This window comes from Elaeis guineensis, chromosome 5, assembly GCF_000442705.2.
Source record: "Elaeis guineensis isolate ETL-2024a chromosome 5, EG11, whole genome shotgun sequence".
Taxonomy (NCBI): Eukaryota; Viridiplantae; Streptophyta; class Magnoliopsida; order Arecales; family Arecaceae; genus Elaeis; species Elaeis guineensis.
The window spans coordinates 104,706,173-104,721,629 of NC_025997.2; the positions used below are offsets into that span (position 1 = coordinate 104,706,173).

General features: G+C 52.4%; 1 protein-coding gene across 1 annotated transcript; it reads left to right on the forward strand.

The window, feature by feature from the left end:
• The first annotated feature begins 14,465 nt into the window (after positions 1 to 14,465).
• Positions 14,466 to 15,018, forward strand: LOC105032724 (uncharacterized). Its single transcript, XM_010907249.4, has one exon. It carries the CDS (start codon positions 14,611 to 14,613, stop codon positions 14,872 to 14,874), a length of 264 nt encoding a protein of 87 aa, XP_010905551.1. The 5' UTR covers positions 14,466 to 14,610; the 3' UTR covers positions 14,875 to 15,018.
• Positions 15,019 to 15,457: the final 439 nt, after the last annotated feature.

Below are 15,457 nucleotides of genomic sequence, written 5' to 3' on the forward strand. Positions count from 1 at the left end.
AAAGCCAATCGTCATCTGTTGACGGTTGTGCTCTTTTTATATTAGTATATGAATTATAAATAATAAAAATTATTTTGATATTTTTCATCACAAATTATTTCATCTTCTAATGAACTCCTGTGTTGTGGTGAAGTCCTTAGGACTATTTAGACTCGACAAAGGAGGATTTGTCGTTTAGTCCTTAAACCTGTTCGCGACCAAATGATACGTTGTTACCAAGGACGACAACATTTATCAAGCATAGGTCATTGTGTGCCATATGGTTGGTTGTCCTCTTAACCAAGGAGTGTGGAGACACTGGTATGGCATACAGGTGAGATGTAAGGGTACATCTGCACTGAACGTGACCGACTCCGGAGCTTTTCTGCTGTCAAGATTTGCTCCGATGGGATATGGGTATAACTGTCCCTCCGACCTGAGACCGCCACGGTGACTTGCAAGCAACTCACTGCACTTAGGCACTGGACTACCTGAATTTCTAATTCAGTGACGGAAGGCTGCTGGGTGTAGTCAAGTACTTGACTTGTCGGTGCGTGTGTCAAGATGGGATTGACCACTCCAGTTCAGGAGCTGTGTACAGTCTGTTTCAATTTAGCAAAATCTTGGCCAGGGTAGTCCTAGTGAGGAGTCACAGGACTGTTTGAGTTGAGCACGATTCGGATGATCTAATCAGGGTTGACAGTTTAACCCTGAGTCATCCTAAACACAGGGGTCAAAAGGGATGAATTATACAGTAACCATATTCACGTAGGTTCTGAGTGTTGCGATTGTGACTATTCGACCTATCCGATATCGGGTACCATTGCTAGATGGTCACTTCGATTAGTACAGGAATTGGTTCCTGTGCTACCGGCTTAGGTTCGAACCTGCGGGGTCACACACATTAGAGGTTCCTATCTGATCTGATGGCTGATGAAGAGTCTAATGCTCATGGACTATGAGTCCTACTGTCTGAGACTCTGTGATCGAGAATCAGATTCTCTGATCATGAGTTCCACACATTTTGGGTACCGGGGTCAAGAGTCCCACTGGTTTGGGACTTTCGATCAGGTTTCATATCGATGGACTTTGATGCCCGATTGCCCATCAATTTGGACTCATATTTATGAGATTTAATTAGTGATTTGATCACTAATTAACTCAATTTGATTGAGTAATTATTTTTGGATCAAGTCCAATTGAATTGGATTCAGTTGGGTTTGACCCGATTAGGTTAAGAGTTGACCTAATCGCTAAGTGGTTTGGTCCCTGATTTGATCAGGGGTTGGGCTTAGTCAATTTCTGATTTGATTAAGATTTTATTGAGCCTAATTAAGCCTAATTAAGTTGGGTTTAACTTAGTCTAAATTTTTAACCTATTTTGATTAGGTTGGTTCAATTATTCAAACCACCTTGAATTCAACTCCCTGCGCCACCTCACTTCTCACGCCCATTTGAATTCACGAGAAGCAACTTCTCATGAATTTTCTCCCACATAGAAGCATCCCACCCACCCTTGTGCACCAATTATTGGATAAAAATGTTGGTTGGCCATTCAAATTCAAAGATGTTTGAATTTGAATGGACAACCAACTAATCCATGCGCCACCACCTTATCTTGTGCGCCCCTTGCTTTACACGAGAAAGAGTTTCTCGTGTAAACTCTCCATGCACAAGAGAGCCCAACCCTCTCTTTCATGCGTAGAGTGGATAGGAATGAGTTGGTTGGCATTTGAATTCAAATTCGATTTGAATTCAAATGAGCAACCACTTATCTTTATCCTCTCACACGGTAAAAATGCTGCAAAGATGGTCTTGCATCATTTTAAAAAGAGATAAGATGGGCATGCGTAGAAGATATCTGAGAAAAAAGGTGGTGTGAGAGAGCTTTCTTGCATGAGAAAAGAAAAGAAAAGAGAGAGAAAAGAAAGAAAGAAACAAGTGGGCGCAAGTTTCTTCGAGTGAGACCCTAGGTTTTGGCCTAGGTTCGGGAAGTGAGAAAGTGAGCTACGAGTGTCGTGAGCCCACCAACTTTAGAAGAGCTTCAAACCTCTCAAGCATACTACTGGATGATCTGGAGCATCCAAAGATGACAGATCAAGATCGAAGGAGTTCGATCAACATCGGCCATCAAAAGGGTTCAGCCATGAACTAGCATTCGTGAGGAGCCGATCAGACGGAAGCTTCGTGTGGATGATCTACATGAAGCAAAAATTTAGTGCAGGAGCAAAATGATCATATACACCTCTTCGTCCAGCTCTCCATTTAGAAAAGCTGTCTTCACATCCATCTGCCAGATTTCATAGTCCAGATGGGCAGCTATCGCAAGCATAATCCGAATAGATTTGAGCATTGCCACAGGAGAACATGTCTCATCATAGTCTATACCATAACGTTGACGATATCCCTTGGCAACCAGACAGGCTTTATAGGTCTCCACCTTTCCATCTGCGCCCCTCTTCCTTTTGAAGACCCACTTACACCCTATGGGTTTTTACTCCTTCGGGTGGGTCAACCAATGTCCACACATCGTTGACCTTCATGGACTCCATTTCAGATTTCATGGCCTCTAGCCATTTCTCAGAGTCAGGTCTCTGCATTGCATCCATGTAGGTGATCGGATCCTCATCGTTTTTATCAAGTTCGACAGGATCACCATCTCGGACCAAGAAACCATAGTATCTGTCCGGTTGATGTGGTACTCTACCAGACCGCTTAAGGGTGCATAATCAATGGGCTCGGATCTGATCTAATCAAATCCGATTCAGGTTTAGTAACATGTGTCGGTTTTTCCACCTGTCGAACTTCGTCAAGTTCGACTTTAGAGGCAACAGTTCCTTCACTAAGGAACTCCTTTTCTAAAAAGATTGCCTTAAGGCTGACAAACACCTTTTGCTTATCAGCAAGGTAGAAATAATACCCTTTGGTCTCTTTTGGGTACCCTATAAAATTACACTTGTCAGACCTAGGTCCAAGCTTGTCTGTAATTAAACGTTTAACATAAGCCGGACACCCCCAAAACCCTAAGGTGCGAGAGTACTGACTTACGTCCTATCCATATCTCATATGGCATTTTGGCTACAGACTTACTCGAAACTCTATTTAGAAGGTAACAAGCCGATTCGAGCGCATATCCCCAGAGGGAGATCGGCAGACCAGCAAACCCCATCATGGATCGAACCATGTCTAACAGGGTCCGATTCCTCCTTTCAGACACACCATTATGCTGTGGTGTTCCAGAAGGAGTCCACTGAGAGAGAATCCCATTCTCCCCTAGATACGTCAGAAACTCATTGGAAAGGTATTCACCTCCTCAATCAGATCGAAGAGTTTTTAATACACTTCTCAGTTTATTTTTCTACCTCATTTCGAAATAGTTTGAACATTTCAAATGATTCTGACTTATGCTTCGTTAAATAGACATACCCATATCTAGATAGGTCGTCTGTGAAGGTTATGAAGTAGAAAAATCCACCTCTTGCACTTGAGTCATGGGTCCACATACATCAGAATGTACCAGACCTAAGAGTTCACTGGCTCGCTCACCTTTTTCAGTAAAAGGTGACTTGGTCATCTTCCCAAGAAGACAGGACTCACAGGTTGGAAGTGATTCACAATCACCAACTTCAAGAATTCCTTCTTGAGCCAACCTGTTTATCCTGTTCTTATTGATATGACCTAGCCTACAGTCCAAAGGTAGACTTCTGACATATTATCTGTTGGGTATAAATACCCGCAGCCGAAATCCCCATCAGAACGGCTCCGCCTGGACTCCTACGGGAGCCCGGGCTCCACCTCCGACATCATTTTAAATAAAAAGGCTCCGCCCGGACTCCTACGGGAGCCGGGCTCCACCTCCGACATCAGAAAGGCTCCGCCCGGACTCCTACGGGAGCCGGCTCCCCTCCGACATCAGAAGGTCGCCGGCTCCACGAGACCGGGCCGCTCCGCATCAGAACGGCTCCGCCGGACTCCTACGGGAGCCGGGCTCCACCTCCGACATCAGAAAGGCTCCGCCCGGACTCCTACGGGAGCCGGGCTCCACCTCCGACATCAGAAAGGCTCCGCCCGGACTCCTACGGGAGCCGGGCTCCACCTCCGACATCAGAAGGCTCCGCCCGGACTCCTACGGGAGCCGGGCTCCACCTCCCATCAGAAGGCTCCGCCCGACTCCTACGGGGCCGGGCTCCACCTCCGACATCAGAAAGCTCCGCCCGGACTCCTACGGGAGCCGGGCTCCACCTCCGACATCAGAAAGGCTCCGCCCGGACTCCTACGGGAGCCGGGCTCCACCTCCGACATCAGAAAGGCTCCGCCCGGACTCCTACGGGAGCCGGGGCTCCACCCTCCGACATCAGAAAGGCTCCGCCCGGACTCCTACGGGAGCGGGCTCCACCTCCGACATCAGAAAGGCTCCGCCCGACTCCTACGGGAGCCGGGCTCCACCTCCGACATCAGAACGCGCTCCGCCCGGACTCCTACGGGAGCCGGGCTCCACTCCACATCGAACTCCGCCCCCCTACGGGCCGCCCCCTCCACTCAGAAGGCTCCGCCCGGACTCCTACGGGAGCCGGGCTCCCCACCAAAGGTTCGCCCGGACTCCTACGGGAGCGGTCCACCCCCCAGGCTCCCCGACTCCTACGGGAGCCCCCTTCCGCCACCAAAAGGCTTCGCCCGGACTCCTACGGAGCCGGGCTCCACCTTCGACATCAGAGCGGTTCCGCCCGGGCTCCTACGGAGCCGGACTCCAACCCGGGCCGAACCTCAATCGACAGATCCGCACCCCCTCGGCAGGTCGCGACAACAATCATGATCCTGTTCCAGGTCCTACAGCGGATTTTACGCGGCTCCAGCAGCGGACCCATTACTCCCTGACAGGCTGTAGCAAACGGCCGCGATTCTGTCCTGCTCCCTGCGGCAGGTGCTGCACGATCCCACTACTCGCTGACAGCTAGCGGCAACGGACGCCGCCCCACTATCCGCAACAGGCCATACGTGGCAGATTATGACAATAGCCACGAGTCTACCCCACCACTCTCTGCAATTAATTTCCCTGACCGTGCGCGGCCCACTACCAGACGGTTGCAGGTGTCACCATCAATCCGTTGCCCCCTCTGCCTATAAAAGGGGACTCAGATACGTTATTTTTAAGCTCTTTTGCCTTATCTAAAACTCTGCTAAATTCTCCGTTCGAGCACTCCATTCTTGTTGAGGTAGAGAACTGACTTGAGCGTCGGAGGGTCTTGCCGGAGCAACCCCACCTCCGGTTTAGACTTCCCTTGCAGGTCCCGGCGGCGACCGCGGCTTCCTCAACTCCAGCTTCTCCGGCGCAGGCGGATTTTTGCACCAACAGGATTGGCGCTAGAGGAAGGGGCGAATCTTCGCAGCACCCTTGTTCTTAAAGGAGCGCTCAACGGATCCGCTTCCGGCCATCTTTTCCGGCACCCAAGCCTCCTTTCCCTGTCCGATGCCTTCTCGCGGGGTTTCTGCACAACTACCTCTGGCTGTGACCGCCGATAAAGGGTGGTCGGGCGACCAGTCTCCGCTGGATTCCGTTAATGTCATCTCGGGGGAATCCCAGCAGGAGGCGATCGGCAAATCGGCTGCACCTCCCAAGCGGCAAAAAGTCGAGGAACCCATAGCCTTCACTGAAGAAGACGCCCAGGGAGTCCAATTCCCTCACAACGACGCGGTCGTAATTTCCTTGAACATAGCAAATTATGATGTCCGTCGCGTTCTCGTCGACAACGGAAGTTCGGCTGACATCTTGTTCTACAATGCTTTTTCAAGAATGACCACTCTTGGCGGTCATCTAAGGCCGATGTGCTCCCCCTTGATAGGGTTTACTGGTGACGCCGTTCCTACGGAAGGAATGATAGCTCTAACTGTGACCGCGGGTCAGCATCCAAAGCAATCCAGGGCTCTGGTGAATTTCCTGGTGGTAAAGGCGCCATCTGCCTACAATGCAATTCTTGGCCGTCCCGGCCTCAATGCCCTCAGAGCCGTCGTCTCAACCTACCATTTGAAATTGAAGTTCCCCACCGGCAAGGGGATTGGAGAAGTTCGGGGAGACCAAGCACTGGCCAGGCATTGCTACAACATTGCCTTGCAAAAGAACGGCCAAGCGGACCTCTGTCCGGTCGACGGATTGGACGCGCACGATGACCTTACTGAAGAGAGGGGTGGTCCAATCGAAGATCTAATATCGATTCCTTTGAATGATGGGAATGCGGAGCATGTTGTGTCAATCGGCTCCAACCTGGAGGAGGGGGTGCGGGTGCGTCTTGTGGATTTCCTCCGAAGGAATGCGGACGTTTTCGCATGGGTCCCGGCGGATATGCCTGGGATCGACACAAAAGTCATGGAGCATCATCTGGCGGTCGACCCTAAGCATCGGCCAACAAAAGAAAAAATCCGGAGTCATGCCCCGGAGAGGCAGAAGGCAATAGCCGACGAAGTGGATAAACTTCTCGAGGCCGGATTTATCAAGGAGGTCAATTATCCAGAGTGGATCTCCAATGTCGTCTTGGTCAAGAAAGCGAACGGCAAGTGGAGGATGTGTATCGATTTCAAAAAGCTAAATAAGGCTTGCCCAAAGGATAGTTACCCCTTCCCAGGATCGATCAACTGGTGGATGCCACCTCGGGCCATGAGCTTCTCACTTTTATGGACGCGTTCTCCGGCTATAACCAATTAGAATGGCATCGGAAGATGAGGAGAAGACTGCTTTTATCACTAATCGCGGCCTTTACTGCTACAAGGTTATGCCGTTCGGCCTCAAGAACGCAGGCGCAACCTATCAACGGTTGGTAAATAAAATCTTCAAAGAACAAATCGGCCGAAACATGGAGTGTACGTGGACGATATGCTCGTGAAAAGTAGATCTTCCGGAAATCATGTTGCCGACCTCGAGGAAACTTTTGGCGCTCTTCGAAAATACAGAATGAAGCTGAACCCGACCAAATGCACTTTTGGGGTAACCTCAGGAAAGTTCCTGGGCTTCATGGTGTCGGGGCGTGGGATTGAGGCCAATCCGGAGAAAATTCACGCCATCCAGGAGATGGCCGCCCCGAGGTCAATCAAGGAGGTTCAGTGCCTCACTGGGAGGATTGCAGCTCTTAATCGCTTTGTCGCGAGGTCGGCTGAGCGATGTTTGCCCTTCTTCCAAACCCTCAAACAGCCGAAGAACTTCTGTTGGACCCCTGAATGTCAACAGGCATTCGAAGAATTAAAGAGCTACCTTAGCTCACCTCCACTACTGGCAAAGCCCGAACCTGGGGAGAAGTTATTTTTGTACCTGGCAGTCTCTCCCACATCCCTCGCGGCAGTCCTTGTCAAAGAAGAAATAAAAATCCAGTGGCCGGTCTACTACATTAGCCGCGTGCTAAGGGACGCCGAGACCAGGTATACTAAATTAGAGAAGCTGACCTACGCTTTGTTGATTGCAGCTCGGAGACTCCGACCTTACTTTCAAGGGCACACGGTGACGTTGCTCACTGACCAACCGATCAAAGCGGTTTTGCACCGAGCTGATATCTCTGGGAGAATGGCGAAATGGGCAATCGAGCTCACAGAATTCGACATCAACTACCAGTCTAGGCCGGCAATAAAGGCCCAGGCATTGGCGGATTTCATAGTAGAATGCACCGTCCCTGAGGAGGCCGAACCTGAGCAAAGCAAAATTGACGACCTGAAGACTCAACCGGACTCCTCCGACGAAGAAGCCAGTTCCTTCGATGGCTTTTGGACCCTCCACGTGGACGGATCTTCCAACATGGCGGGCGCTGGTGCAGGCCTGATCTTGACCAGCCCGGAGGGAGTCGTCGCGGAGTACGCTCTGCGTTTCGGATTCCCCGCAACAAACAATGGAGCAGAATATGAAGCTCTAATCGCAGGGTTGAGGGTCGCTAAGGAGCTTGGAATAGACCAACTCCGGGTGCACAGCGATTCCCAACTTGTAGTGGGACAAGTCAGCGGGAGCTTTGAAGCGCGGGAGGACAGTATGGCCAAATATCTTGAGAAGGTGAAGGAATTCACCCCCGCCTTCAACAATTTCGACATCAAGCAAATTCCAAGATCGGAGAATGCCAGAGCCGATTTTCTCTCCAAGCTAGCAACATCGGCTCCGGCCGAATTGCCCAAAGGCGTCCTCTTTGAAGTTTTAAAATACCCAAGTACAGAAGGACCGTAGCTCGTAATGGATATTGACCACGGGCCCAGCTGGGTCGATCCGCTGATAACTTATCTTAGAGATGGGATTCTCCCCCAAGGCGCGAAAGAGGCCCGAAAACTCCGAAATCAAGCATCCCGGTACATCCTCTATGAGGGCAAATTGTACAAGAGATCGTACTCCTTGCCTCTCTTGAGATGTCTCCGACCCTCAGAAGCCGACTATGCTTTATGGGAAGTGCACGAGGGAGTTTGCGGAAGCCATCTGGGTGCCAGATCTCTATCCCACAAACTACTCCGCCAAGGGTACTACTGGCCAACAATGCATCATGATTCTATCGAATATGTCAAAAAACGCGATCGATGCCAAAGGTACGCCAACGTCCAGAGACAACCTGCTACCGAGCTCACACCCCTGAGTGCCCCATGGCCTTTTGCACAATGGGGGATGGACATTCTTGGCCCCTTTCCCATGGCGTCTGGTCAAAGGAAATTCCTCCTTATAGCAATCGACTACTTCACCAAATGGGTCGAGGCCGAACCACTAGCCAAAATCACAGAAGCGAAAGTACAGGATTTCGTCTGAAAATCAATAGTGTGCAGGTTCGGTCTACCTCGAACACTGATCACTGATAATGGACGGCAATTCGCGGGAGCCAGATTTGCTGAATTCTGTGAAGACCTAAACATCTCCCACAAGTTCACATCAGTGGCCCATCCCCAGGCAAACGGCGAAGCCGAGGTAACGAACAGAACCCTTTTACAGGGAATCAAGACAAGACTTGAAAAAGCGAAAGGAACTTGGGCGGATGAGCTTCACCATGTGCTATGGGCGTACCGAACTACCCAGAGGTTGCCTACAGGAGAGACTCCCTTTGCTCTAGCCTTTGGTACAGAAGCCGTCATCCCGATCGAACTTAAACTCCCGTCGGCACGAGTCGTGGCGTTCGATGAACCCCAGAATGCACAAAATCTCAGGGCCAACCTCGACCTACTGGAAGAAAGGCGGGAGATCGCTCAGGTCCGAATGGCGGCCTACAGACAGAAGATTGCCCGATATTATAACGCCCGAGTCAAGAACAGGACATTTAGAGCGGGGGATCTTGTACTCCGACGAGCTGCTGTCTCACAGCCGCAGGCCCAGGGGAAACTAGCCCCAAACTGGGAAGGACCTTATGAGATCAAAGAAGTAGTCCGACCTGGGACTTATTATCTTAAGGAGCTCGGAGGGGCCGACCTCCCGCGACCATGGAACTCAGAAAACTTACGGGTATACTACCAGTGATTTCATCCTAATCGAAAAATGTGTGCCCACTTGTCTAGGGACAATTCAAGCAGACGGTATCAAAAACGAGAACGCAATCTTACAAAAGTCGAAGGCCCGGTTCCTTTAGACCGGACGGGGGGAGAGGCCTCACAACGCCCATATGTGCCCCCACAGCCCTGTTAGGGACAGGAGGAGGACCTCGCCCTAACTTGAGCAAAGTCGAAGGCCCGGTTCCTTTAGACCGGACGGGGGGAGAGGCCTCACAACGCCCATATGTGCCCCCACAGCCCTGTTAGGGACAGGAGGAGAACCTCGCCCTAACTTGAGCAAAGTCGAAGGCCCGGTTCCTTTAGACCGGACGGGGGGAGAGGCCTCACAACGCCCATATGTGCCCCCACAGCCCTGTTAGGGACAGGAGGAGAACCTCGCCCTAACTTGAGCAAAGTCGAAGGCCCGGTTCCTTTAGACCGGACGGGGGGAGAGGCCTCACAACGCCCATATGTGCCCCCACAGCCCTGTTAGGGACAGGAGGAGGACCTCGCCCTAACTTGAGCAAAGTCGAAGGCCCGGTTCCTTTAGATCGGACGGGGGAGAGGCCTCACAACGCCCATATGTGCCCCCACAGCCCTGTTAGGGACAGGAGGAGAACCTCGCCCTAACTTGAGCAAAGTCGAAGGCCCGGTTCCTTTAGACCGGACGGGGGGAGAGGCCTCACAACGCCCATATGTGCCCCCACAGCCCTGTCAGGAACAGGAGGAGAACCTCGTCCTGACATGAGCGGGGAGTAAGGCCCGGACTCCTACGGGAGCCGGGTTCCGCCACAAAAGGTTTCGCCCGGACTCCTACGGGAGCCGGGTTCCGCCACCAAAAGGTTTCGCCCGGACTCCTACGGGAGCCGGGTTCCACCACCAAAAGGCTTCGCCCGGACTCCTACGGGAGCCGGGCTCCACCTTCGACATCAGAGCGGCTCCGCCCAGACTTCTACGGAAGCTGGACTTTACTTATGACTTTGATTACAGAAAGACTTTGCCCTAATTCTTATGAAAACTATGCTACTTCAACTTCCAGGAGCTTCTTCGAACCTAGCCCCAACTCCAGCGGAGAAAGATCCCAGCAAACCTAACAAGTGGAATCTCCTAACGGCAGAAAAAACCGAAAGGAAGCCCGGCGAAGGACGACCCCACATGAACTGAAAAGGTCGCTGACGGTCTTGGGACGGCATGGCACAGGCAAGGAGAAGGAAAGAAGTTCAGCAGACAATTATTTGACACAAGAGGTAAACAAGATACTGAAATCACTATTTTATTCGATAGAAGCACACACTACAGGACCCAGCGGGTCAGGAAAAAGAAGATACACGTCATCGCAAGTATCGCGAGCACGGTTCAGGCAGGACGAACCCGAGGCCGCTCCAAGCCATGAACTCCATCTCTATCCTTCTCAGTCGCGTTCTCCAGTGCGTGTTACAGCTCTCGCCCCATTCTGTTCCCAAAGTCCCGGCCTTAGCGAGAAAGGGGCGGGACTGATCTCCGGAGGCGGCGGGGGTAACGACGGCAGTAACGAAGACCTGTTTCAAGAAGAGCCGTAGCCATGACGGCCGCCACCTGAGACGCTCCGGCAAGGTCGGCATGCGCTACTTCCACCGTCTCCGCAATAAGTTCTACCGCCCCGCCGTCGACCGTCTCTGGTCCCTTGGCCCCGACGGCGTCAAGGATCCCGTCATGACTTGTGACGTCTATTCTGCCCTCTTGACCGGTATTGCCCCGCCTTACTGCTCCGAAATTCGCGGGCAGAATAGCTTCTACAACAACCCCCGATATTAAACCCCTGTTGTTGAAGAAATTCTTCCTTGGGCCCCCTCTGAGGTGACAGAGATTCTCACCGACCGTCGTCCTCCTCCTCACCTTCCTCCGAGCCCTAACAATCCCCTCAAGAACAGCCTCCAGAGTTGAGGACATGGTGTGGAAACCCTCGGAGGAGGATTGATTGGCAAAAGGCGACGAGAATCGGTGCGAGGGGAGCAAGACTCTCAGGGGAAAAGAAGAACGCCAGGATGAGACCGTGAATGGATCGAAGGGTTTAAATAGCCGGCGGATCCTGGCGCAGTTATGACGGCGAGAATTCCTGGGCCAGATGGTGTGTGCCGCGTGTCGCGCTTATCCGCTTCGTTGCTATCGAGGGTTGACCGCTCACAGATTCCCACAGAGCGACGCCTGGGATCGCATTTCAACGGGAGTTCCGAGAAGACTTTTCAAGTCGCCTTTGCTAAAAAACGGATTCTGACACGCGCGCATTAAGTGGGAGCAGCTGCGCACAAGGATCGAGGGGGCAATTTCGGCTGCGCATCTCTCTCTCTGTGTACTTCCTTCGCTTGAAATTCAAACTTGGAAGTAGGGGGACTGGTGTTGGGTATAAAATACCCGCGGCCGAAATTCGCCATCAGAAAGGCTCCGCCCGGACTTCTACGGGAGCCGGGCTCCACCTCCGACATCAGAAAGGCTCCGCCCGGACTCCTACGGGAGCCAGGCTCCACCTCCGACATCAGAACGGCTCCGCCCAGACTCCTACGGGAGCCGGGCTCCACCTCCGCCATCAGAAAGGCTCCGCCCGGACTCCTACGGGAGCCGGGCTCCACCTCCGACATCAGAAAGGCTCCGCCCGGACTCCTACGGGAGCCGGGCTCCACCTCCGACATCAGAAAGGCTCCGCCCGGACTCCTACGGGAGCCGGGCTCCACCTCCGACATCAGAAAGGCTCCGCCCGGACTCCTACGGGAGCCGGGCTCCACCTCCGACATCAGAACGGCTCCGCCCGGACTCCTACGAGAGCCGGGCTCCGCCTCCGACATCAGAACGGCTCCGCCCGGACTCCTACGAGAGCCGGGCTCCCCCTCCGACATCAGAAAGGCTCCGCCCGGACTCCTACGGGAGCTGGGCTCCACCTCCGACATCAGAATGGCTCCGCCCAGACTCCTACGGGAGTCGGGCTCCACCTCCGCCATGAGAAAGGCTCCGTCCGGACTCCTACGGGAGCCGGGCTCCACCTCCGACATCAGAAAGGCTCCGCCCGGACTCCTACGGGAGCCGGGCTCCACCTCCGACATCAGAAAGGCTCCGCCCGGACTCCTACGGGAGCCGGGCTCCACCTCCGACATCAGAACGGCTCCGCCCAGACTCCTACGGGAGCCGGGCTCCACCTCCGCCATCAGAAAGGCTCCGCCCGGACTCCTATGGGAGCCGGGCTCCACCTCTGACATCAGAAAGGCTCCGCCCGGACTCCTACGGGAGCCGAGCTCCACCTCCGACATCAGAAAGGCTCCGCCCGGACTCCTACAGGAGCCGCGCTCCACCTCCGACATCAGAACGGCTCCGCCCGGACTCCTACGAGAGCCGGGCTCCGCCTCCGACATCAGAACGGCTCCGCCCGGACTCCTACGAGAGTCGGGCTCCCCCTCCGACATCAGAAAGGCTCCGCCCGGACTCCTACGGGAGCCGGGCTCCACCTCCGACATCAGAACGGCTCCGCCCAGACTCCTACGGGAGCCGGGCTCCACCTCCGCCATCAGAAAGGCTCCGCCCGGACTCCTACGGGAGCCGGGCTCCACCTCCGACATCAGAAAGGCTCCGCCCGGACTCCTACGGGAGCCGGGTTCCACCACAAAAGGTTTCGCCCGGACTCCTACGGGAGCCGGGTTCCGCCACCAAAAGGTTTTGCCCGGACTCCTACGGGAGCCGGGTTCCGCCACCAAAAGGCTTCGCCCGGACTCCTACGGGAGCCGGGCTCCACCTTCGACATCAGAGCGGTTTCGCCCGAGCTCCTACGGAGGCCGGACTCCAACCGCGGCCGAACCTCAATCGACAGATCCGCACCCCCTCGGCAGGTCGCGACAACAATCATGATCCTGTTCCAGGTCCTACAGCGGATTTTACGCGGCTCCAGCAGCGGACCCATTACTCCCTGACAGGCTGTAGCAAACGGCCGCGATTCTGTCCCGCTCCCTGCGGCAGGTGCTGCACGATCCCACTACTCGCTGACAGCTAGCGGCAACGGACGCCGCCCCACTATCCGCAACAGGCCATACGTGGCAGATTATGACAATAGCCACGAGTCTACCCCACCACTCTCCGCAATTAATTTCCCTGACCGTGGGCGGCCCACTACCAGACGGTTGCAGGTGTCACCATCAATCCGTTGCCCCCTCTGCCTATAAAAGGGGACTCAGATACGTTATTTTTTAAGCTCTTTTGCCTTATTTAAAACTCTGCTAAATTCTCCGTTCGAGCACTCCATTCTTGTTGAGGCAGAGAACTGACTTGAGCGTCGGAGGGTCTTGCCGGAGCAACCCCACCTTCGATTTAGACTTCTCTTGCAGGTTCCGATGGTGACCGTGGCTTCTTTAACTTCAGTTTCTCCAGCGCTGACGGATTTTTGCACCAACATATTGGATTCTATCCTATTACTTATTTGAAACTTTCTTGCGTGCCTTCAAGAGGGACCCAGATCCATCGGCTTGACTTGCCAAGTCGCACTGGCACTCGGTCTAATGGAGGGTCAAGGTAAGATTTAGTGTCCTCTCAAATCGTCTTTTGTCTAAAATGACACATCCGAACAAAAGTTCAGTTTTGCTTTATTTTTTTTCTAAAAATATATATATTTTTTGCTTCTTTGATTTCAAATAAAAAACCACCGTGAAGTCCGTATACCTCCCTCGATGAGCACAGCGTGTCGCATTAATCCTAGTAAAATAAAAGGGAGATGGTTGGTTGTTTTTGGTCCCACGTGGCTGGACGGTCCGTATCCGTTTCACCCGCGGGAATGTGCCAACATTTAATAAAATAATAACAAATAAGGGAAATGACAACCATCTGCCAGCTAACAACCCCAAAGGTGAAAATATAGAGAACCTACGTGGGCAAAATAGAAACTTTGGCCCCAAAAAGTTACAAACCGCCTTCGAAAACCGGGTACCACCGGTACCCGTTTTTCTCTGGGAAATTACGCGGTGGCCGCCGGCTGGATAGCCGGGTCCTGGGAGCCGAAGGCCAAACCAGCAGCAGGTCACCTCTTGTTTTCTCCATCCTCCTCGGTTATCATAGCTATAAATATTCCCCATCTCCTTCCAACTTCCTCATCAAAGCAAGCTTTCTTCCATTAAAATCTTTCCTGAATTCCCAGCATTTGGAGGAAGAGAAGAGATGGCCTCAACAAGCAAGGCTTCTTTGGTTGTGGCAGCGAGCATGGGAGCGGTGGAAGCGCTCAAGGATCAAGCAGGGTTGTGCCGATGGAACTACGCATTGAGGTCTCTCCACCAGCGAGCCAAGAACAGCGTGGGATCTTTAAGTCAAGCCACCAGGATGGCTACTTCCATTGAAAGGAGCATGGGGAGGATCGAGAGAGCTAAGAGGACGGAGCAGACCCTGGAGAAAGTCATGTACTTCAGCTGCTATGGGCCGAAATAGAACCATAGATAGCAGGGGATTACGAATGCCGACTTTTGTCTAATTCTTTTTAACTTAAATTTCCTTTTTTCTTTGAAACTTTGTAAGTATCATTTTTGAGACTATATTAAAATATTGGAGATGGGTGTTACTGAGTTTTTTGAAGTCAGATATTTTTTGTGATTACTCTTGACTTTAGTTCATCTCGAAGCACAACAGGAGCAGGATGAACGAGGGAAAGGAAAAGCTTTACTAAATTATAAAAGAAAAAGGAAAGCTTTGGTTAAAAGTGAGATCGGACTTCGCTCTGTTTTCCTGTATCTTAGATTTTCTCTTAAAATTTAGATGATTTGGTCATTCCCATTAATGAAATAGTGGTGAAATTTAACCTTTTTTATTTTGTAGCGACTGAGAACCTCTCAATAAGTGTTAGTTAGCCATAGCCGAAAATTGTTGGTGGAGGTCATTAGCCCGGTACAAGTACCATCCAAGAAAGCTTTAATTCTAACATAGATACAAGAAATATAGGCTTGATCCTTATTTTGGTTCGACAACCCTCCTAATACTTCACGGGGTTCTGTACTTTCCTGGTCCTAGAAAAACT